Below are 25,302 nucleotides of genomic sequence, written 5' to 3'. Positions count from 1 at the left end.
ATATGTTGGCTGTCCTATAAGCTAAAATATGAGAGAGATAAATATTTATTCAGTAATTTGGAGATTCTCCTTCTGGCTACTAAATTTAGTTAGGTGAGATCCTTGCTTAAAGTAAATTTTAGTGGATTTTATCCCGGGCTACTAGTAAGTTGAGAGTGAGATTCTTGCCTCAACCCTCTACTAGATTATATTTCAGTTTTTATTTTTATTCACCTAATTGTCTAGCCATTCGGGTCCTATCAAAGTGGCATCAGAGTCATGGTTGGGACTAGGTCATCATGAAGTACCAACCTTGAAAATCCTTTTGCTGGTAATAATGATCCTCTTACCACAATTACTGCGTGACTGGAAAATATTGAAGCACTGGCCAATCGAGTAGCCTCTCTTGAGGCTGCATCTGAGAGAAGCCGAAGAGGAGCCCAGCATTCTCATTGGGAGGCCGAAAGCGAGGACGATCCGGAAGCCTCTTATAGGCAACAAATGCCTTACACAAAAATTGAATTCCCCAAGTTTGGTGGTGGGGATCCATGAGGCTGGATATTAAAGGCGGAGAAATATTTTAAGTACTATGACACACTAGAAGATTTGAAAGTGGACGTTGCATCAATGTACCTGGAGGGAGATGCGCTTGATCTATTCTCTTGGGTTAACAATGAATGCACAGTAGTGTATTGGGATGAGCTTATGAAGGCTCTTCAAGAGAACGCTGATTGGAAATTTGCTGATGAGACAGTAGTGTATTGGGATGAGCTACGAACCATCAGAGTACTAGAACCCAGATGAGTACCTTTGTAGCATTCAACAAACAGGGACGGTGTCGGAGTATCGTTTGGAATTTGCTCCCAGGTCCTCACGCGTCAAGAACTAGCCAGAGCATTGCTTGTTAAGTGTCTTCGTCAATAGGCTCAAGGAGGAGCTGAAGGCAGATGTATGTATCCATAAGCCTAGGATTGTCTATCGAGCAACAACTTTAGCGTTAGAGTATGAAACTAAGCTGCAAAATGGTAATGGGCCGAAGCCCAACATAGCCTCAGACTAACTCGCACCATTTTACCCTATACCCAGCCAATACAAGACGCAAGAATCTCACAACCATCTTCATCTGTGATTCCAAAGTTCCTTCCACCTACAACACTAAACACATTTTGGTCTCAGCACTGATCAGCAAAATCATCCAGCCCGTCTACCTTGGAGTTTGAATGCCAGCGTCGCAGGGAGAAAGGGCTTTGTTATCACTATGGTGAAGTTTTCAAACCGGGCCATCACTGCAACTCCTCTTTTTCTCTCCTAGAACTTACTGAAGAAGGAGAAGAAATTGTCCTACCCTTAAAAGAGGATGTCAACGATATGGGAGATGGATGGGAAGTTGAGGTTATGTTTAATGCCATCGTAGGGAAGGCAAATGCTAGAACCATGAAGCTCGAAGGTTCTATAATGGGTCGAGAGATTCTGATTTTAGTGGATAGTGGGTCTACTCACAATTTTATATCAAAAGCATTAGTTTCTGATTTGTGTCTTCCTACTAGTGTAACGTCTTCATTTGGAGTTCAAACAGGATATGGTAGGGTGGTAAAATGCAAGCGTGTTTCCGTAGATTTGGAGGTAAAATTTCTGATTTAGTTATTAAACAAGATTATTTCCCCTTCACTTTAAGTGGAATTGATCTTGTCCTGGGCATTAAATGGTTGGCTTCATTGAATACCACCCAAACCAATTGGAACGAGATGTTCATGATTTTCTAGATAAATGGCAAAAAGTACAAGCTTCAGGGAGTTATTTTAGGGACCCATTCCGCTGCCTAATTTCAAAGTCTACTCTTATTAGAAATTCAAATGAATGGGAATCATCGGTCAAAGGCAAATCCAATGGATAAGGGAACAGTTCAGGTAGCTGCGCAAAATTACAGCTTGAGGGCAAGTTGTGTTTTCAAGGAGGGAGTATTGATAGGACTCCAAGTTAGCACATTAACGCACTAGAGAAGAAATAGGGAGATTGGAGAAGTGATTGAGTCTGTGTCTTTTTAGGAGAGTTGAATGAGTCTTTTAGGTTTTATTGATTTTATTAATGATTTATTAGTTGAATAAGGGGACTTTAGGTTGTTAGAGGTCCACCGACGTCTTTTTCTGTTAGTTCCAAGATATTAGGGATATTTACTTAATTTATATATTTATTCAATTGTAATTTCTGCATTATAAATATGTTGGCGGTCCTATAAGCTAACATATGATAGAAATAAATATTTATTCAGTAATTTGGAGATTCTCCTTCTGGCTACTAAATTCAGTTAGGTGAGATCCTTGCTTAAGTAAATTTTAGTGGATTTTATCCCGGGCTGTTAGTGAGTTGAGAGTGAGATTCTTGCCCCAACCCTTTACTAGATTATATTTCAGTTTTTATTTTTACTCACCTAATTGTCTAGCCATTCGGGTTATACCAATCATTGTGGTCAAAATTGAGACCTACCAAAAAATTCAAACAACTACTCTTTTGTGACATGTTTGCGAAACTTAGCGGCATCTTCAACACACTTCTATTCTTTATAGTTCAAGTCAAATTATTGAGAGAGAGAAGATTTTTCAAGATAATATTCATTTAGACTACGAGACCTAACTTGCTAGAGTTTCAGTTTGATTTCAAATGCTTGAGACATATTCTCCCCATTCGATCAGGCATTGGGAATTGCCTCCCATATCTCATCAGCAATTGGGTGAAACATAAAGCTTTGTTCAGCGGTGGGTAGCTTCGAATTGACAAGCCATGAAAAACTGAGCGAGTTTTCAGCCTTCCATACACTCATGGCCTTGTTTGTTGAGTTTGTTGTATACTGTTCACTAGTGATATGGCTGACCCCACCATGACCTTTCAGTTTTTTTGGAACTAGAGATCCCATTAAGCCTTCTAATGTTGCTGTAGCTCTCTTGTGGTCGTCGACCAATCACATATGGTTTGTGGAGGATTCATCAAGCCTAGTCAACTATGAACATCCATGATCTCATCGAGGTTATGACTCCATGGAGATGTGTGACTCGCTACTCTTCTCTCGGTTTGCTCTGATACCATGAAGAGAAGAGAGGACTTAAGTCTAAACCATGTTTTCTATTGATTGAAGAGATGAATAAATGCACAGTAAGCCATTATTGCTAGTTGAGGGAATGGTGATATGAGGAGACATATGAAATCAAATTAGAACCAAATAACAAACAAATCCTATCTCTCATAATTGCAAATATTTGCATAATAAATACATATAGTTTTCACAGAATATTTGAGAGAAGAATATATTTCTCAGGTATTAGAATACTTAGATACAAACTATTTGTAGTTTGTACATCAAGGGAGGAGACAAGAGGATAAAACCTATTAGAGCCTAGTAACATAAAGGCTATATGATATTGAGGAACATTTACAATAAGTACAAAATATTCCCACAGACTCCATCTTTGATTGAAATTGTTCAGGCATGGTCATCATCTTTATGAGAAATTCATTGTCCTTATGATTGCATTCCTCTATCATTCCTAGGCTTGTGAATGTTGGGTCCTTTCCAACATCAGACTGTCATGACTTTGTTGTCTCTTTTCTTTGAGCTTGCGATGCTCACCCATTTTTTGTCCATCCTTTTTCCCAACTTTGTCTCAAGACCCAAACTCGAGACCCAGTCCTCTTCAATTCTGTGGTCTCTATTGGTTGATGGGTTCAAGGAGTTTGTTGTTGTTGCTTCTTCAATCAAAATAATGATGCACTTGCACATAATCCCTCCCTAGTTTGAGGGGGAGCATTGAGAGCTGCAAGACTAGCTCTAGTTAATTATATTATATGCTTATTTATGTTAGGTTTTGAAAGTATGAGGTGCTGTCTATTCACAGTATTGTAAGGCATGTATAGAGAGGGAGGGATCTTGTAGAATCAGACGAGAGCCTTATTGAGAATAATCAGGAAAAATAAGAAAGGAAACAAAATAACACTAGGATCCATGAAAACATGGAAATACAGAGTAATCGAGATAACGATCACAAGTGACTGTTGTAGAGTCAAACTAGGCTTTAGGCCTAATAACGGAGGCCCTCTTCCAAAAGGCTTGATATTTTCAATTATGTGTGTCCTATGATTAGATATGGATATTATATCCTATATTAATATCTTATCATATCCTGTCCTTCTTAGAGAATAAAATGTGGTATTAGGACTAGATATGATTTGAGGGTTAGCTTATTAGCTTAGGTCTTTTGCTTATATACAACTACCATGTACTTGGTTTTATTCAAGATTTAATAATAATTAGAGGCCCCGTTTTTCCTCTGCTATCAATCCTTCTATACTACGGTTTTGAATATCTCCATCCCAAGAACTTAGTTTGGTATACATCTATCATAGTGGGGTATGATTAGCCGTTAACTTTTAAATACAAGATTGACGGTGAGTGTGGAGTCTTAATTCATTATAAATCTCAAATTTATGAAGACTCTTGCTCACTTTGATTTCTGTGTTTGGGGTAATCACTAAAGGAGGTATATTAGTCTGTAAGTTTTGCAGTGCAGATTTATTGTGATTGTTATTTATTTTCAAGATATTTCATTTGATGATGATCAATGGAAGAAATACTCTTTGCGCAATTTGATGAATCCTCTTGATTACTTAGACCTTGTTCTTAACAATATGCATAAGAATTTGGTTGTGAGGGCCAACATCCTGAACAATGATAGAATTTAATTTAGAAGGTAGATCATAATATGTTTAATGTTTGATAACTAACTGTGGCTGGTCCTTTTTCTTGTCTGAAACAGCAAATATGTCAGTCACTTCATACTTTATGGTCAGCTCCATTTCGTATCATTGTCGCGCTGGTTCTTCTATTCCAACAACTAGGTGTTGCTTCCCTTCTTGGTGCCTTAATGCTGGTTCTAATGTTCCCTTTACAGGTACAGAAACTTATGTGCTTCATGAAATTAATCTTAAATTCATGCTGGCTGCTAAAAGTATGCATGTGGCAGTTTTTTCCTGTTCACCTTCAATTCCTTTTAGTGGGATGGCACTTGTGTTATTGGCAGGCTATTTTGTAATTCTTGTTTTTCATGATTATTTCCTTGGCTTCATTATGTAACCTACCTTGTATATTGCTTTAACATCTATTGTTAAGTCCATCAATGTAATATTTGTTGGAGTTGAAATTTTCATAATGGAAACTTCGACTGTAGTTGAAATATCCATGATAAAGTTGCTGATGATGTTGCTTTGTCATTGAAAATATGTACTTTGTTTTTGAGATTTTACTTTACTTGTTGGAAGGATTTGGTGTTTGATCTCTTTGCTTGAACTTGATTCTCCTTTATTGCTCTTATGCCCTATTTGGTACGATGGAAGAGTTTTTGATGAAAGCAGAAGTGGAATTAGAAACAAAAATGGAAGTGGAAATGAGGTTTAAAGTATGTTTGGTAGCAGATGGAAATGCGATATAAAATTTATTTAATATATGTATTTATATTATGAAAAGACCAGAATACCCATGAAATTTAAAAAGAAAAAAAAAAGATCCAAGTTCGGTTAGAGAACCACCATTAGAGATTCCCACGCACAAATTCTTCTCCCCTTCTTGCTGAAGATCTTCCATCAATCATAAATTAAAGGAAGAATCAGAATCTGACATCAACACAATGAAATAGTTAAAATCAAAGAGTAAATCCAAGAAGATGAGCAAACTAAATATAGAGTTCTAAACATCTTAAAATGGAACACTAAGAAGGAGAAGAATGGAGAAGATGAAATCGAACATGATTATGACTCCTTTTTGGTCAGAAAAATAATAGTCGAAGCTTTACATATCGGAAGGGCTCATGACAGATCTAGAAGATGGAAGAATAAAGTGGGTTGCGAGCTTGTGATGGATTTAAAAGAATCTGGAAGAGAGCATAGGGTATGTGCCAATAAGTGTATGCTTGAATTATTTGAATAAAGTGAACATTTTTTTGCATGAACTTCTTCATGGTATTAGAGCTTGGTTTGAGAGATTCACAAAGGTCTTAAGATGCTTGGAATTTATTCAACTCGAGTTTATCACATGCTAGTTGTAAAACATTCAAGAGGTAAAATGGCAATCTTCATTGTTTATGTTGGTCATATTACCCTAGTCGTTGATGATGTAGCTAAACTAGCTAGACTCAAGGAGTTTGAAGTAAAGGACTTGGGATGCCTTAGATACTTCCTAGGAGTTAAGATAGCCAAATCAAAAGAAGGGATTGTTGTCTTAGAGAAAATACACACTCAACTTGTTAAAAGAAATAGGGATGTTAGGTGCTAAACTTGTAAAGACACCGATGGAACTTGCATGCAAGCTTCTTGATAAAGAAGAGGAAGAAATAATGTCAAAAGGCGAGGAAGGTGAAATAAAACTGAAGCTCTAAAAGGGGGCTAGTCCCAATTGATGCTGAAAGGTGCAACAGACTAGTGGGAAAACTCTCTTATCTTTTTCATACACGTCCTAACATAAGCTATGATGTTGGTGTGGTGAGTCATCTTGCAAATAAACCCCTAGAAGAGAACATAGAGGCTGTGTATAAAATTGTGCACTACTTAAAAATGACGCCTAGCGGAGGACTCTACCCTGCTAGGGCAACTTGAGAGAAATTAAAGTGTCACGGATGTTGACTATGGGGGTTTTCTACTTTATAGGAGATTCGCTTTAGGCTATTGCACTATGGTTTGGGGAAACCTTGTAATATAGTATGAGAATTTTTCAGTGGAAGACAGAAATGTTGCTCTTACTTTTTGAACATACAGCATTTGGAAGATGACTTTTAATGAAGTAAAAAAATGTTTTGATGTGTCTCTTTTTGGGCCTGCAAAATAATTATTTTGTATTTTTGCTGACGCTGGAACTTTCTGTATGGCATAATGTCTTTATGCTCCCTTGATTTGGACTTTAGCATCTGTCATTGAAGCGTGCTTTAACCTACAACTCATTTAATTCTGTGTCCTTAACTTCTGTATTGTGGAAGCAGACTTTTATCATTAGTAGAATGCAAAAGTGGTACAAGGAAGGGTTGCAGCGTACAGACAAGAGAATTGGCCTCATGAATGAAATTTTGGCTGCTATGGACACTGTAAAGTAAGGTTTTGTCCAATATGGTTAATCTTATGCATTTGATTATTTTCTACCTGAGGATCATAAGTTCAGTTTCTGTTAATTGTGCGATTCACATGGTTTTAGATGTTATGCGTGGGAGACTAGTTTCCAATCTAAAGTACAAGCTGTCCGAAATGATGAATTATCATGGTTCCGGAAGGCATCACTACTTCAAGCGGTATGGTATAAATTTAAAATATTAATGTATTTTCGACATTATGTGGGTTCCATTTCTATGGATTTTTGCTATCTTGTCCGGTAATTCCTGTTTCTAAATTGCTTGAAGATACTACATGCATACTTGCGAAGCCAACTTAGTTCTCTGCTCATCTCATATTTGATTCTTTTCTTTGGAACTATCTAAAGACATATGAAATAACAACAAAATATAGGTCACCTAGGTTGTCCTTGCTGAACAAACAGAAAATGGAATTTCTGTGAATCTAGTCACAGATAGATCAAGTACAGAAATAGGGGAAGATGAGCAACAATCTTGCTATTCAGTCCCCCAGAAATTAGCTAAAAAATAAACACCAGATAACACAATCCCAAGTAATCAGAATATTTAAAGAAGTTAATATACGGGAGAAAAGGAAAGAAATATACAGAATGTTATTGCTAATATTCCGCTAACACTCCTGAGCTTTTTCTGCTGTAAATTGCTTTCTTTTACAACTCATCTTCAACGTTTGGGTGAATTTGGGAAAGTAAAGAGCAGTAAACATGTAAATTGGAATGTTTGAAAAAGAGATAGGAATCAACATTGGCCAGGTGAATTACTTGTCACAATATCTAAAGTGATTTGTAGTAATCTATCTAGGAAGTTTATTCAAAGTTGAATCAACACAGTTTTTGTAATATTAAGACCGTATAGAGGATAATGAACTTTTGAACGTTAATTCCTTACAAACTGAGCATGTACCTTAACACTGTCACTCTTTTACTAATTATTTGGGTTTTGATGCTAACGAGATAGGAATCAACATTGGCCAGGTGAATTACTTGTCACAATATCTGAAGTGATTTGTAGTAATCTATCTAGAAAGTTTATTCAAAGTTGAATCAACACAGTTTTTGTAATATTAAGACCGTATGGAGGATAATGAACTTTTGAACGTTAATTCCTTACAAACTGAGCATGTACCTCAACACTGTCACTCTTTTACTAATTATTTGGGTTTTGATGCTAACGACCAAAAATTTCCCAACAACAGGAAAACATTAGCACCCTCTTTTTCTAGCAGAATGACCATGCTCTTTGTTGCCTCTTAGCCAGAAAGAATACATTGGAAAGTGGCAGGGCTTTCCTTTTACACAAACCCTGTATTAATCATATTCATATTTAAAGAGCTAATAGTTTTATTACTGATGCTTTATTTGTTATTTCATCTACTATAACCGTAAAGGATGAAAATAAAATACATTGAAAACTATTTTGTTATGACCCTTTTCTAAACAAACTTATCACAGGACTAAAATGCAGAAGTAAACATCACAGATTAATACTACTTTCTGCATAAAGGACAAAGATTACGACACACATGACAACAAACAAAAGACGCAACACAGCTAAACAAAACTCTTACAACAGGAAAGGAACTCTAGAACATAGAAACCAACAAGTTTGCCATTTGTTTGAGAGAATTGGCTCTCTCCCTCCAAAGACCTAAGCCACACTTCTCAAAATTCTTCTCCCCCTTTCTCTCTTGACCAGAAGGATTTAAAAACTCAGAAAGCAACTAGCACAGCTCCCAACTAACCTCATAGCCCCTGCTAAAAAGCAAGCCTACTTGCCTATGTCTTTCTTCAAAACAGTAGGATTTTCTAAGTCAATGCTCTGAATCCCTTTTCATGTATTTCTAATTTTCCTTTTGTATGTCTGATCATCCTATCATATACGCTATTTTATTCTGATATTGATTTTCTTAACTTTGATGCCTCTTTATTTTGCAGTGTAATGGATTTATACTAAACAGCATTCCAGTTTTCGTAACTGTTATTTCATTTGGAGTGTTCACTTTGCTTGGAGGGGATTTAACACCTTCAAGAGCATTTACATCCCTTTCTTTGTTCGCTGTGTTACGGTTTCCCCTCTTCATGCTTCCTAATATGATTACTCAGGTGTTTCTTCTCCCTAATGCCTTGTTATGGTGATATAATGCAACAATTATTCGCTTATTGTACTTTACACTTCTGCACTACTTTGTACATATAATTCGTTGTTTGGGACAAATTGAGTTGGTCCAGTGAACTTTGAATAAATAAAATTTGTCATGTGGAGGCTTTAAGGGACACAAAGACTGCAAGATCTTATTTGCAGTTTTGGTTTCTTTATGATGCTGAGCCAATTATTGTTTTGAGGAACTATTCTTTGCATTATTGTACTCAATTGAATAGTACAAATAGGTGGGCTAGAGCTTAGAGATGTGCCTTCTGCTTTGTGAAGTGGCTTAATGAATTTGGAATAGTTTGTTCCTTATTTTTGTTCTGTACAAAGACTTTGGAAACAATTAGGACAATGACGTTCTTTGGTAATGTGTATTTCTTGCTAGACTGTGGTCTATGTTCATGAGTGGTTGTGGAGGATTGTGTCCTTCATTGACGTACTAATTTCTCCGCTCTTAATGGTTGTATAGTCTCTTACAGTAGTCTTGTTTTTACTGTTTATTTCCTTGTTAAAATACCAAATATGAGGCACAACAAAGTTCTGTACTTGTATGAGGAAATTAGTACGTCAGTGGAGGACACAGAATCCTCCACAACCACTCTCTGATAAACATAGACCACAATTTCTCCGCTCTTAATGGTTGTATAGTCTTGTATAGTCTCTTACAGTAGTCTTGTTTTTACTGTTTATTTCCTTGGTAAAATACTAAATATGAGGCACAACAAAGTTCTGTACTTGTATAAGGAAATATGATATGTGAATGTTATGCTGGACTTTCTCTTCAAGACCTGAACTTACTTTTCTTTTACAAGGTTGTTAATGCCAATGTATCCTTGAAGCGTCTAGAAGACTTGCTCTTAGCAGAAGAACGGATTCTTATGCCTAATCCGCCTCTAGATCCAGCACTTCCAGCCATCTCTCTGAGGAATGGAAACTTTTCATGGGATGCAAAGGTTGGTTTCTTTTTGGTCATGATATTCGTGCATTGTTCATGATTATGCACATATACAGCATTGAATATTGTTATTGTTGCGCCATTCATGGGTCACATGGGTTTTAACAGTGTCATGTCCCTTGATGTGGTTTTGGTTATTGCGTACTTCCATTTTCAGCAATTGTTACAATTAGTTGATCTTTTATACTGGTTGGGAGATCAGGTTTGTGATTCTGTTTGTGTGTTAAAGAGACTTTCCAAACTATGTGCCTTGCATTTCCTTTCTATTTATATTGTGCATTTTCTCTGGCTTTTTTGGCTGGATGCATTTTCTCTAGATTAAATAACACACAAACAACTTATTTCTGTTTTGAAAGAATATTCCCATGTAGTAGTGGGGAAGCTGTTGACTCATGACAAATCCGCAGAGAGGGGAAAAAGATATTGACAACAAATGATTATGCTTATGGCTCGTAAATGTAAAGGATTTCCCACACTTTCCCTCAAGTTGGATGATAGGTATTGATTATATCTAACTTGCTTATGCATCGATCAAAATATTCTCTTAGAAAGTCCCTTGTTAAGTACATTAGCAAGTTGCATCTATGCTGAGTTCTATATGAGGCATACTACCCTACTTTCAATCTTTTCCTTGATGAAATGCCTATCAACTTTGATATGTTTCGTATCATGCTGAATCAGATGGCTGCCTTGCTATTAAAGTAGAGCTTGATAGACAATTCCTCATCAATCTGCAGTTCTTTGAGAAGTATTTGCAGCTAGAAGCCCTCATAGATTCCATGAGTAAAGACTCTATATTCATCTTGTACTAACACTTCTTGCCACCACATTCTATTTGTTGCTCCTACAAGTTACTAGGTTTCCCCATATGAAGGTACAATATCCATATGTAGATCTTCCATCCTCTAAAGCAAGCAACAAAAAACCGGACCAGGTATTGAACCGGTTGAGGAAGTGAGTTAAGGGTTAATGGGTTAGATCGAGATAGGACTGTGATCAAATCGGTCATATTAAAATAATATAATTTAATTGACAATAACAAAATAATTGAAAATATTATATTTGATATAAAAATATTTGATTATAAAATTTTTTATATTTGGCTATAGAATTTTCTTAATCAAAATAACATTTAAAAATATGCCTAGATGGCAAAAGTGTTGCATGTGTAATATAATAAAAGAAACTCCATTCATCTCTTTTTTCTTAGTTTTTGCCACTTCCATGCCTAGGAAATACCTCATCTGCCTAAGGTCTTTAACTTGAAATTCTATAGCCATTACCCTCTTTAGCAGATTTATTGTCGTATCATCATTTTCTATGATTACAATATCGTCAACATAAACAATGAGTATGCTAACCATCTTATTGTTATGTCTTACAAGTAGTGTGTGGTCTGCTTGCCCTCGGAGATACCCGAGGCATTTTAGGACCTTTGCAAATCTATCGAACCAGGCCCTAGGTGATTGTTTTAGTCCATATAATGATTTTTTGAGCTTGCAGACTTTAGTAGCAGTTTCAGTTCCTCTCACTCCCTTGGGAATCTCCATGTAAACTTCCTCTTCCAAATCTCTATTGAGAAAAGCATTCTTTATGTCTAGTTGATGTAGGGGCCAGTCAAAGTTGGCCGTTATAGATAGTAGAACCTTGATGGTGTTGAATTTGGTTACTGGGGCAAAAGTCTCCTCATAGTCAATTCTGTAAGTCTGAGTGTATCTTTTTGCTATGAGCCTTGCTTTGTACTTGTTGAGGCTGCCATCAGGACTGAACTTTGGCATGAAGACCCGTTTGCAACCTACCACTTTCTTTCCTGGAGGTAGTGTTGTGATGTCCCACTTTTTGTTCTCCTTTAGGGCTTTAAGTTCTTCTTCCACTGGCTTTCTCCAACTAGGATTGGTCATAGCCTGTTGGAAGGTGTCTGGTATCTTCACTTGTGCACTGTTGGCAACAAAGTTTTGCATTCTAGTAGAAAGGTTACCATATGATACAAATCTTTGTATGGGATGTTAGGTACAAGATCTTCCTCCCTTTCTTGGATCAATTGGCCATCCCAAGTCTTCGGGATCCAATTCTCTGTTGGATTCATGGTCTTGCCTTGGAGTGGGAGAGTCTTCTCTTTCATCTTGGTTTTCAAGGTTTTTCTCAGTATTGGAGTAATCTGTTTCTTGATTTTCAGTGAGGTCGTTGGGGTAGGTGTTAGATCTGGTTGCTGTCATTTCGTTGCTGGTTGATTTTTCTGGTTCCTCATGTGGGTTTTCTGGAGTGAGTGGTGTACTTTCAGATATGTTTGTTGGGCTTGCTGGTGGAGTGATTGCTGTTTCAGGTCTGTTCTGCAGGGTTTCTGGGGTGTGAGTGACTTCAGTTTCAGGTGTGAAGTGAGTGTCCTGAATTAGCCATTCTATATCTGTATAATTCTCCCCCTGAATGGGTAATTTAGGTTAATATGCTTCTTCCTCATAGAAGACATCATTTTTTGTGAAGTAAGCATTTTTAGTGGCTGGGAAATAGCACTTATATCCTTTTTGTGTTGGAGAATATCCCAACAAAATACACTTTTCAGCCCTTGACTCAAGTTTTCCTATATTTTTATAAAAGAATACTGCACACCCAAAAACTTTAGGTGGTAGGTTATTAATTAGAGGGGAATTTGGATAGTTTTCAATTAATTTCTGGACAAGAGTTTTGAAATACTTTGGAGGGTACTCCATTTATGAGATATGTTGCTATTAATACTGCATCTCCCCAAAAAAGGTTTGGTACATTTTTCTCAATCATTATTGCGCGGTTCACTTCCAGCAAGTTTATTCTTCCTCTTTGCCCCTCCATTTTGTTGGGGGGTATAAATGTAGGAAGTTTGATGATGTACCCCTTGTTGGTCAAAAAATTTTTTGAAGGACCCACTCATATATTCTTTTGCATTATCATTGCGCAAAACTTTAATTGTGGTTTGAAATTGATTTTTCACAAAGATGAAAAATCTTTTGAAAGTTTCAAAAACTTCAGATTTTTCTTTCAACAGGAAAACCCAAGTAATTCGCATGTGATCATCGATAAAGGCAACAAACCAGCATGTGTTGGAGAGATTTTTAACCTTTGCAGGCCCCTAAATGTCGCTGTGAATGAGAGTGAAAGGGGCAGTAGGCTTATAGGGTTGCTTAGGGTAGGTACCTATAGTTTGTTTTGCAAATTGACATGTATCACACCTTAGGAAATCTAGAGTCTTTGTTGAAAAGTTGTGGAAACAAATATTTCATGTAGCTGAGGCTAGGGTGGCCTAACCTATGGTGCCCCAATAAGATGTCTTTGTTTTGAGTGTGGTGGCTAACCATTGCTTGTCTTGTTTCCTTATTTTTCATGCTAAAATAGTAGAGTCCATCCCACTCCTTAGCCTTGCCAATCATCCTCCCCGAGACTGGATCCTAAAACACACATTCGGTATCATTGAATAAGACATGGTATTGCTGATTTTTAGTCAGTTTGCTTACAAAAATCTTATGACATTTTAGTTCAGGCACATACAGCACATTATGTATGGTGAGATACTTAGATAGTTCAAGAGTGTTCCAATACCACATACTTGAGTTGTGATTCCATTTGTTACTCTTTTAGATTTCCAGGACAGTATTTAAGAGTGTTAAAAGGGGATTTATGACTAGTCATGTGGTCTAATGCTCCAGAATCAACAATTCAAATGTTATCACTGGTCACCATAGTATTAAGGGCAATTATAGAGCTACCTGACTTTACTAAATTGGTGGTGGGGAGACCGGTTTGTTTTTCCAGAATTCATCTTAGCATTTGGAGCTCTCCTGGGCTTAGTTTTTCTCCCTCCTCTTCTTTCTTCTCAACATGGTAGCCTTTCCTTTCTGTTCTTTGTTTATTGTTCAGGTTAGGTGGCTTTCCATGGAGTTTCCAACAAATGTCCTTGGTATGACCCTTTTTGCTGCAGTGATCACACCATTTTCTGTCTTTCTTTTCTGTTTGGTTGACTTGGTCCCTTTTGTCATTAGTGCAAAAGCCTCGGTCTGTGTAACTAGTGTTTGTGTGAGTTGTTTCTTGCTTTCCTCACATTTGACCATGTTAAATGTTTCAAACAGAGAAGGGAGAGGCTTGAGGCCCATAGTCCGGCCCCTAGCATCTTCAAAGGTATTGGTTAGTCCCAATAAAAATTCATATCAATAAGTTGTCTGTAGTATTGAGCATCTACAACACATTTCCATGAGTATACCTCAAACAGATCTAGTTGTTGCTAAATTCTCATGAAAGTACTATAATATTGGGTTACAGTCATTGTACCTTGCTTAAGCTCCCTTAGTTATTCCTTTAGTTGTTAAAGTGCAGCTTTGTTGTCAACAAAGGAGTAGGTTTGTTTGCCATAATCCCATATCTCCTTTATTGTCCTAGCAAGCAGGTATCCTTCACTAATTTCCAATGTCATTGAGTTACATAACCAGGCCATGACTTGGTTATTTTCAGCGAACCATGTGTCAAATGATGGGTCATCTGGCAGTGGTTGCTGTGCTTGGCCATTAATGTATTTCTCTTTCTGACGGCCCCTCAAGCACATTAGGATGCCTTGTGACCATTGGAGATAATTGTTCCCATTTAGCTTATGAGCAACCACCATTTGTTGATTTTCAATTGTAGAGGTCAGCTTTCAAGCCATTTGTGGAGCCAATGGAGGGGCCAATTGCGGCAAAGGATGATGAATCTAAAGTGGCTGAGGTACTCAACGCACTAGATGAGGAAGAACTGGTCATTAAGGCTATCGGAATTGAGCCTGTGCTTGATTGATTGCGTCATAGAGTTCCAAACAGAGGAGGAAACTCTTTGCTATTCATTCTTTTCTCTGTTGCTCTGATACCATATTGGAAGAATGATTTAGAAATGTTTTTCATATTATTCCATTGTAGAGATGGTACATATATAGGATCAGATTTCCTTACAATATATTTGGAAATCTGATTGTGTAAATTTATGATAGAGAATCCCCATGATTGGAGACCGTGATTCTAGGTGATTTAGAAAAGGAAATGCACAAATTTAAGGGATCTGATCCAAACGGCTCGTGCTAGGAATTAGGGATTCAATTCTGACTGTAGCTAATGATGATAGGATATTGTATTGAGCTTAGCAACTGGGACAAATGTATCGGTGTAATCTAGGCGATAGATCTGAGTGAATCCTTTAGCCACATGTGGAGCCTTGTAGTTGTCCAAGGAGCTGGTGGCCTTATACTTCAATACAAAGATCCATTTGCATCCTACAAGTTATATTCCTCGTGGCAAATCAACCACTTCCTAGGTCCCCCCCCTTTTTTTTTGGTTTTAAGAGCTTTCATCTCTTCCGTAATAGCCTTCCTCCATTTTAGTGTTCCAAGGGCTTCATGGATGTTGCTAGGAAGTTCTAACTTGTCAAGATTAGTTAAGAACAAAATCGCAGAGCTAAAGCCCTATAGGATGCCAATTTTTTATGGGATGGTGAATACGTGAAGGAGATTGCTTCTTAAGTGCATGGGAAAATCAAAATTAGTAGGTTTACTTACTAGAACGTCTAGTTTATTTGAAGGATCCATATTTGGTGCCTTAGGTTCCAATTCTCATGTACTTTGAATTACCACTGGTTCCAACTCTCTTGGTGCCTCAAGTACAAGTTGCTTGCTATTTTCTGATTTCTTACTTTGTGAGCAACTAGACAACTCCCTTTTGTTGTCTTTCTACATCTCCCCTTGTTTTCTTGCTATTCTTGGTTTCTTCCATGAGAAAAGAAATTGGTCTAGGTATAGGTGATGGTGGGTTAGTGCCAGGTGTAGTAGAGTAAGGTTTAAGTGGTTCAAGCAATGGCAAAGCATTTGAGATGAGATCGTTGTTGGCTTCCTTACTCTCTCAAGTTTGAAATTCACCTGTATTCTTTCCTTTAACGTGAAGGCTTGGGTGTAACACGGTGTCCTCAAAGAAGTTAACATCAAGGCTCACAAAGAGGCATTTAGAAGCACGGTCATAACACATGCAACCCTTAGTGTTGGTGAGTACCCTAGGGAGATGTGTTTAGCAGCATAGGGTTCAAGTTTAGAAGTAGGGTCATAACAGTTGTAACATTTTGTAACCTTTTATTGAAGGATTGCCTTTCCCACAAAAGGACTATTATTCTTGTTGTTATTAATGGAATGTCTAAGGTTGCACACTTCATTATCCTACAACAAATATTCCCAACTGTGGTGGTAGTTCAAACATCTATGGATGATGAGGATAAGCTGCGTGGATTCCTGCAATTATGTAACTAACTGAACCCTAGATTTTGTGGGAACTTTGGAGATCCTTGTTCAAACTTCACAAGGGCAAGTTCTCCCGCATTCTTAAACAAATCACTACAAACCATTGGCTGAAAGGAGGTCCGTAATCATAGATTCAAGTGCTACACATTGCTATTAAATTGGTTTTTGATGCACCCATTGGGAATTCTCATTCCCCTTAAATAAAAATGTGCATGTTCTATACCTGATTTTCTTCCATTCATATCAGCTTGCCTATCAACATGTACACAAGATCATAATTACAAGAATTGACTATATAATGGATAGCATCAAATATATGTTACTTGCATGCTCTCACATATTAATACCAGCTGCCTTTCTTGAATTTGTGGTGGTTACCAGAGAATGCCTTTACTGGAAATAGCAGCAGTATGATTTCCTAGAATCTGCTGGAGGGGTAGTTTTGGGTTATTACTTTGGAAGTGTAAATTAATAGAAGATGGTGTACTGATGAAAAGTTCAGAGTGAGCATTGCAGTTAAGAGGTTGCTGGTTTTGTGTACAAGTTTTGATTTTCCTCTGTACTAAATCATCGTTGAAGAGTTCTCTGGAAATCATTCCTCCTACCTTCAAACCATTTCTAATGTCTTGCCTGAAGAGTCAGACCTCGTGGTTTTTATTCTTTTTTATTTTCCCTTCAAAATTGTTGTGAAAAGTATACTGAAAAGTGCCCTTTTATATCATTCTCCATCAAAGTGATTTCAAGTTTCATATGTTTAAATGTTTCCCCCTTCATCAGGATGAAATTAGCAAGCGGGTTTCTCTTGTCTTTGTGATAGAATTGTCTTTACTTATCAGACCTATAAAAATGAAATTAGCAAGATGCATGAAAAAAGAAAATCGCTCTCTACTGTCCTGTTTTAGAGAAAGACTGAGCATATCAGAGTTACTTTAGAGTGGCTATAGGCCTGACCGAGGAAAGGGCTATATTGGGGGTTGTGGGGGGATCACTTTTTGGGCTATTGATGATTATAGTCGTTGGTTTCTGACGGGATGGGAGGACTTGTTTTGTATTCAAAGGATAGTGAGGAGAGGACTGGCCTCTTGAAAGCTGGGTTGGTGTGGAGTAATGTCATCTTGCTTCATCGTTTTCTGTTTCTGTCCTAGTGTGTCTCCCTCCGTGTGAGTGTTGAGTGAGCTTACTTATATTGTAACTCCTTTTCATTTAAGATTCTGCTTCGGTTCTATCACTTTGTTTATTGTATCCCTTTTAATCTTGAAATGTCTCCTTTTGTCTTGATAACTTCTTTTATCTTCTTTGAAGTATGAATATGTTTTCTTCTGTGAATATATTATCTTGTAGAAAGGTAGAATCAACATTTAATATGCCTATAAGTATCTTATGACCACGAATCTTACTTGCACTTTATTGGTTCAGACAATTTGATATTGATACTAAAGGTTCTTTTCCTCAGGCTGGGAGGCCGACATTGTCTAATGTCAATTTGGATGTACCTGTTGGAAGCTTTGTTGCAATTGTGGGCAGTACTGGAGAAGGAAAGACATCACTCATATCTGCGATGCTTGGGGAGCTTCCACCTACTGCAGATGCAACTGTGGTTATAAGAGGGACAGTTGCTTATGTACCACAAATTTCATGGATCTTTAATGCAACCGTATGGTGTTTATATGTTTTTTTTTTCCTTTTTCTTTGTTTAATACTACAACCTTGGTATATGGTCTTAACTGCAGTCATATGCAATCAAAGTCTATATTTTTTGACAAAATCCTCCACCATTCCAGTAAATCTAAATTGTGTGGATGATTAGGTGGTTATTAATTAATCATTAAAATCTTGAGTGTTTGATGCTATTTTTTCAATTGTTCCCTGGGATAATTATTGGGTGACCAAAACTGATCAGTTTTCTATGCACAGGTGCGGGATAACATTTTATTTGGTTCTCACTTTGACCCTGTGAGATATGAGAAGGCAATAGACGTGAGTGAACTGCAGCATGACCTTGAGTTGCTTCCTGTGAGTATATCAAGAAAGTTATATGATTCAGGTTGATCTTATAAAGTTGACATCCAAGTTAACAAGGTCTGTGGCTTGATGAATAGGGTGGTGACCTTACTGAAATTGGTGAAAGGGGGGTAAATATCAGTGGTGGTCAAAAACAAAGAGTATCCATGGCTAGAGCTGTCTACTCCAATTCAGATGTGTACATATTTGATGACCCTTTAAGTGCTCTGGATGCACATGTCGCAAGACAGGTTACTATCATGCTAAATGACTGCATTTTTACCATCAATTGTTTCTATTGCTTCTTAATTTGTGAATAAGGGAAACAGTTAGGCTGCTTCAGATGCTTTCATGCTGTAAAACGTTTGATGTAGTAAATAAATTTTAAATGAGCTGATTCTGAGAGTTAAATGAAATATGCAATCGTATCACTGCTTTACTGAGCTCTATCTTTGTCTTTGCTGCTTATTCTCATGCCATTGACTGAATTTCAATTTCCGTGCTCAATCATAACATTATCTAACTTGCATATCATTTCAGGTGTTTGATAAATGCATCAAAGGTGAATTGAGAGGAAAAACCCGGGTTCTTGTTACAAATCAGCTACATTTCCTTTCACAAGTTGATAGAATTATACTGGTCCATGATGGTATGGTAAAAGAAGAGGGAACATTTGAGGAACTCTTGAACCATGGACCACTGTTCCAAAAGCTTATGGAAAATGCAGGAAAGATGGAAGAATATGCAGAAGAAAACAGAGACGGTGAAAGTAATAATCAAAAGTCCTCTTCAAAATCAGTTCCTAATGGATCACCTAATGATATGGCAAAAGTTGAAAATAAACCAAAAGAAGCCAAATCTGTTCTTATTAAGCAAGAAGAACGAGAAACAGGTGTTATCAGTTGGAAAGTTCTGCAGAGGTAAGAAAGGCCAATAAATTGATATTTAGTACTTTGTATAATTACTACATGAAGTAGTAATAAACTGAACACAACTCCACACACCCTCCTGGATAGACGTTCATAGTGCAGAATCTTTTATTCTTTGCATGTATAGTGTTCTAATTATTCTTGATGGTGGAATTTTAACCTGATGTTCCTGTTTCTTTTGGCCTTTCTACTTCTATGTACTTGTCCATTTGTTTATCTGGCCTTTCATCTTGTTACTTTGTGGTTTTAGGTACAAGAATGCATTAGGAGGACTTTGGGTGGTGCTAGTACTCTTTGCATGCTATATTTTGACAGAAGTTTTGCGAGTTTCTAGTAGCACATGGTTAAGCTATTGGACTGATCAGAGTGCGTCAGAGGGTTATAATCCTGGTTTCTACAATTTGATATATGCAGCCCTGTCATTTTGTCAGGTGTGACTTTAATATTGGCAAAAGGAATCATTTTGCATCAATTTCAAGTCATTGTCAATTAATTCACTTTTTTGCATCTACATGCATTAAAATAATCTTGCACCTGTTTCAAGAGATTATCTTGTGACATTTATTTTTGTGTGTGGTTGTATGTTATCGTTATGAGCATCTTCTTATCTTCTCTCAATCCTTTGTAAATGATAAAATTGTTGTTGCCCACACAATTCAGTGAGTTTTAGCTCTGTTAAGATATTAAATTTCTTTATCGTTTTCTTTTTCAGGTTTTGGTGACTTTAACAAATTCTTACTGGCTAATCATATCAAGTCTTTATGCTGCTAAGAGGTTGCATGATGCTATGCTCCACTCCATTTTACGGGCTCCTATGGCATTTTTTCATACCAATCCTCTTGGGAGGATCATCAATAGGTTTGCAAAGGATCTAGGTGATATAGACCGTAATGTTGCTCCTTTTGTGAATATGTTTTTGGGCCAGGTTTCCCAGCTTTTTTCAACGTTCGTCTTGATAGGGATTGTCAGCACATTGTCCTTGTGGGCAATAATGCCATTATTGGTGTTGTTTTATGGAGCCTATCTATATTATCAGGTATGAACATTTTATGATGGACTTTTTATGACTGCTGCTAATCTTAAAATCATTTAACGACGGAAGACAATTCATTGGATGAGTTTCATCTTCATGAAGTCTCAATCTTCTTAAGTTTAGCTCCTAGGAGAATCTTTTTTGAAAGTAGCAAAACTTTCTGCTGCTCTCTTTGGCAGCATGCGTGCAACTTATCCCATCTGACACCCTTTCTTGCTTTGCTCAGCATTTAACCAGTTAGAAGCTCTGTGAGCAGTTACGAGGTCTTTTTTCTTGTTTTTCTTAGTGGATAAAATCCAAGCACCTATACCTTGTTCAAAGGATTTTTTTGTTAGTCACGTGCATATGGATTTACTCTTATTTAGATAGTATCAATACAATGTGAGTTTTAATCCTTACCAAAAATCATAATTATTTTCTCTAAAAGTCAGTTTTCAGCTTGTGATCTAAATTTCTTTATATATGCAATTTTTCTTCATTTTAGAGCATGGCCCGTGAAGTGAAGCGCTTGGATTCTATCAGCAGATCCCCTGTATATGCTCAATTTGGAGAAGCACTTAATGGTCTATCAACTATCCGTGCTTACAAAGCTTATGATCGGATGGCCGATATTAATGGAAAATCCATGGACAATAATATACGATTCAATCTTGTGACCATGAGTGGTAACCGATGGCTTGCAATTCGTCTAGAAACTTTGGGCGGTCTTATGATATGGTTTACTGCATCTTTTGCTGTATTACAAAATGGGAGGGCTGAGAACCAGCAGGCATTTGCATCCACAATGGGGCTACTGCTTAGTTATGCTTTAAATATTACTAGTTTGCTCACTGGAGTGCTCAGACTTGCAAGTCTGGCTGAGAATAGTTTAAATGCAGTTGAGCGTGTGAGTTCGTATATTGATTTGCCTTCAGAGGCTCTACCTATCATTGAGAGCAACCGTCCTCCTCCTGGGTGGCCATCATCTGGATCAATTAGATTCGAAGATGTTGTTCTTCGCTATAGGCCTGAACTTCCACCTGTCTTGCATGGGTTGTCTTTCACAATTTTTCCAAGTGACAAGGTTGGTGTTGTCGGTAGGACAGGAGCAGGAAAAACTAGCATGTTTAATGCTTTATTTCGACTTGTTGAGTTGGAAAGAGGAAAAATCTTAATTGATGACTGTGAAATTGCTAAGTTCGGACTGACTGATTTACGTAAAGTTCTTGGAATTATCCCACAGTCACCTGTTCTCTTTTCAGGTATTTACATTTTTCACTTCATTTTAATCATAGTTAGCTTATGACTCTCAAACTCAATATTAAGTTTCATTGCCATTAAAAAAAAATTTCTTTCTAGTCTGCCCAAGTCAATTTCATGGCTTGTTAACTCGAGAGCTTTCCAATCTTATTGCAAGAAGCCATGCACAAAATCTCAAAGAAGCAAACTCCATCCCACTTTTTCCCTGCTCCCTTCCTTCCTCCATGCTTCCTATGCACTGAATCTGGTGGAGCTGTAAAACTAATCCTTTCCTGGAAGAAAATGTGAAGGAAGAAACTTGTGGTAGAAGACTATCATTCCATTCTACCCAAATATCTAAAATGAATGTTATTTATGGATAGTTTAAATTGTCTCCTACAATGCCTAGGAAGCAACGGTTCCAAAACTTGAGCTATTAAGTGCTTCCCATGAACTTTCCTCTTGCAGAAGAAATTGTAGGTGAGCCACTACCATGTACCTAATTTTATATAAATTACAAATCTATCATCCTTTAAGCTTATGCTGCTCAGGAGGGTCCAGAGTTGTTTCCCCATTTTTGTTTGCAATGAACTCTATTCTACATGGTGAACTTTTCTATCTTTTACGGAAGGGATTAAAGTGGGAAGGCTTACCAAAGAAAGGAAAAAATTGATGATAACATTAATGGCACTTTCAATAGCCGCAACATTAATGGCACTTCTGATAGCGGCTTCATACCTTTACGGATATTTGGCCATTTAACTGATCGTATGGATCGTAAAGCTTGCTGCCTTGGTTTGTCTGAGGATACTGATCAACTTACATTTAATTCTTCTGTCATGAACTCAATATGCCATACATACCATTGGATAAGCCTTACAAATCAAATGGGAGTTTTAAAGAGTTTTGATGTTATTTCTTGGGAGTGTTGGAGTTTGTTTTCCGTTTATCTAGGAGACTTATAATTATTTGTTATCACAATGCAAAATTTTCAAATTACCTTCGCTTTGGTGTGTAAGCATTCATATTACCTTTGCTTAAACCCTAAATTTCAGCAATTTCTTATTGGTAGTTTCTATAATATCTTAAGTTGTGTTTTGTGGATACGGCCTTTCAACTTAATTTGGTTTCATATATGTAACCATATAAAAGTTTAAATAAAATTATGGCAATTACATTAATCTCTTTTTGCAACTTACAGGAACTGTGAGATTTAATCTTGATCCTTTTAATGAGCATAACGATGCTGACCTTTGGGAAGCTCTGGAGAGAGCTCATTTGAAGGATGTGATTCGAAGGAATTCATTGGGACTGGATGCTGAGGTAGATGATAAATGGCTCTTTAATTATGGTTACTTGTGTTTGTTTTATAAAATGCTTCCGTCATTTTCTGTTCTCTACTTGTACTTCTGTTTGAATACTTCTTTTGGTTGATGGCAATGACGGTTGAATTGATACCCTTTTAATTTCTCCGTATGTATGTTTTAGTCCTACAGTTCGTGTTACTGAGGTTGATGTCTTATTAAAGCCCTTGATTAATTAATAATATGTATTGTGGCAATATTTGATAAATCATGACAGATTCATGCAACATTAGCACATATCGTTTTATTTTGTTATAACCTTACGGATTTAATTTCTGCTTCTTGAAGTGCTAAATGCATTATTAAGAAGGTTTTTGTATGTCTGAGAAATGAATGCAAAATTCATTTAAATTGAATGTTAACAATATTTCATAGATGTGCTTCAAGGTGAAAGGTTTATATATATCCTATACGTTTCTTGCTGTCGTAAAGGTTGTTGAAATTGGTATTAATCGGCAATATTGAATTTTGTCAAGGTATCCGAGGGAGGAGAGAATTTCAGCGTTGGCCAGAGGCAACTATTGAGTCTTGCTCGTGCATTATTACGGAGATCAAAGATATTGGTACTTGATGAGGCAACTGCAGCGGTTGACGTCAGAACTGATGCACTTATACAGAAAACAATTCGAGAAGAGTTTAAATCCTGTACTATGTTAATCATAGCTCATCGACTAAATACCATAATTGACTGTGATCGGATCCTTCTGCTCGATGGTGGTCAGGTATGCCTTATAGATGTCTTATGACGTGAATTTTGTGAATTTAATGTTGATTCTTGGGTGCTATTTTAGTTAGATCTGATACTAACGTTTTACTTTGTTGAAGGTTCGTGAATATGGAACCCCTGAGGGGCTACTGTCAAATGACGGTAGTGCTTTCTCAAAGATGGTGCAAAGTACTGGAGCTGCAAATGCTCAATATCTACGGAGCTTAGTGCTCAATGGGGATGGTGGAAACAAGCCTACGCAAGAGGAGAAGCATCTTGATGGACAGCGGAGATGGTTAGCTTCGTCTCGCTGGGCAGCTGCAGCACAATTTGCCCTAGCTGTCAGCATGACCTCATCCCAGAATGACCTTCGCCAATTGGAAATTGAAGATGACAACAGTATTCTCAAGACTGCCAAGGATGCCGTGATAACGTTGCAAGGAATTTTGGATGGAAAGCATGATCAAGAAATTGAGCAATCCTTAGATCAACATCAGATATCACCCAACAGATGGTGGTCTTCCCTTTTCAAGATGATTGAGGGTACAACTTTGTTTCATACTTTTAACCAATCTATTAAATTATGGTTTGTCTTGGTCTGGAGCTTATACTGTGCAGGATGCTTGGTTTTTAAAGCCATTATTTTAAAGAAAAATTTAATATTTAAATCAATTTACATTTTTATGTAATATATGTTCCGAACAAAATATTGACAAGAATTTTCGATCACTTTCTGAGAATGGATTTGATATGGTGCGAGATTACACGTTCATACAACTGCTCTAACTTGGGTTCTTATCTTAATCCCAGGCCTGGCTATGCTGAGCAGATTGGCCCGAAACAGACTGCATCAATCTGACTACAATTTTGAAGACACCTCGATAGATTTTGACCATGTTGATATGTAGGGAAGCCTGCTCTGCATAAAAATTAGTTCAATGATAGGGCTATGGTGAGGCCCGTTTTACTCTCTTAGTGTCAGCAATCCAATTATGTATAATAGAAAGATATTTTATGTGGTCGACAGTGCATTGCTGAGCTACAAACTTTTGAAATGGTTCGTTCAGCAGAATGTAGAAGTGGAACAATTTTATCAGTTGAACATCTGTGAATCTCTGTTCTTACTATATCTAATTGAGTTCCCCTGGAATCTTAATAAACATTTATTGGCAACTTAAACAGGGGAACTGATTAATCGATATTTAGTGACACTTGAGTATATAGTTTGTTCCTTTGGCTAATAATTTCATTTAAATGCTCATTGGAGATTTGACGTGTTATATACACATCGCCCCCTGAACATCATGACATCAGTGCCTGATGGAGGATTTTGACAATCTCACGTATACTCTCTGATGCTAAACAATTCTCTAGATGTCCGAGTGGAAGTATAGCGGGCTTTCAATTCTTTTGATGTTATTTTCAAACCAAATTGTGCTGAATTAACCGGGTCTAGCTTGTCGCTAGAGGCACAGTGGTCTCTCTGTGACCGGGAATATAGAGGTATATGGAGGTCTTTATTTGTAGGTGTTGAG

At 37.1% G+C, this 25,302-nt stretch overlaps 1 protein-coding gene across 5 annotated transcripts in view; it reads left to right on the top strand.

Annotated features, from left to right (window-relative positions):
• Positions 1-25,025, top strand: part of LOC114754682 (ABC transporter C family member 2) — a 43,434-nt gene extending 18,409 nt beyond the window's left edge. For all 5 annotated transcript variants that reach the window (XM_028943487.1, XM_028943489.1, XM_028943486.1 and 2 more), the window contains 16 exons: positions 4,785-4,919; positions 6,996-7,102; positions 7,205-7,298; positions 9,074-9,241; positions 10,100-10,240; positions 17,970-18,170; positions 18,431-18,529; positions 18,616-18,768; positions 19,058-19,437; positions 19,697-19,877; positions 20,159-20,482; positions 20,964-21,720; positions 22,899-23,020; positions 23,538-23,783; positions 23,887-24,310; positions 24,578-25,025. In XM_028943487.1, coding sequence (XP_028799320.1) covers positions 4,785-4,919; positions 6,996-7,102; positions 7,205-7,298; positions 9,074-9,241; positions 10,100-10,240; positions 17,970-18,170; positions 18,431-18,529; positions 18,616-18,768; positions 19,058-19,437; positions 19,697-19,877; positions 20,159-20,482; positions 20,964-21,720; positions 22,899-23,020; positions 23,538-23,783; positions 23,887-24,310; positions 24,578-24,675 — 3,630 coding nt within the window. In that variant the 3' untranslated portion in view covers positions 24,676-25,025. The remainder of the gene's footprint in view (positions 1-4,784; positions 4,920-6,995; positions 7,103-7,204; positions 7,299-9,073; positions 9,242-10,099; positions 10,241-17,969; positions 18,171-18,430; positions 18,530-18,615; positions 18,769-19,057; positions 19,438-19,696; positions 19,878-20,158; positions 20,483-20,963; positions 21,721-22,898; positions 23,021-23,537; positions 23,784-23,886; positions 24,311-24,577) is intronic.
• The last annotated feature ends 277 nt before the right edge of the window (positions 25,026-25,302 follow it).

This window comes from Neltuma alba, unplaced genomic scaffold (assembly GCF_004799145.2).
Source record: "Neltuma alba isolate B1F8T4 unplaced genomic scaffold, ASM479914v2 tig00010174_pilon, whole genome shotgun sequence".
Lineage (NCBI taxonomy): Eukaryota > Viridiplantae > Streptophyta > Magnoliopsida > Fabales > Fabaceae > Neltuma > Neltuma alba.
The sequence above is the reverse complement of the archived record's forward strand: the minus strand, read 5'-3'. Positions and strand labels throughout refer to the sequence as shown.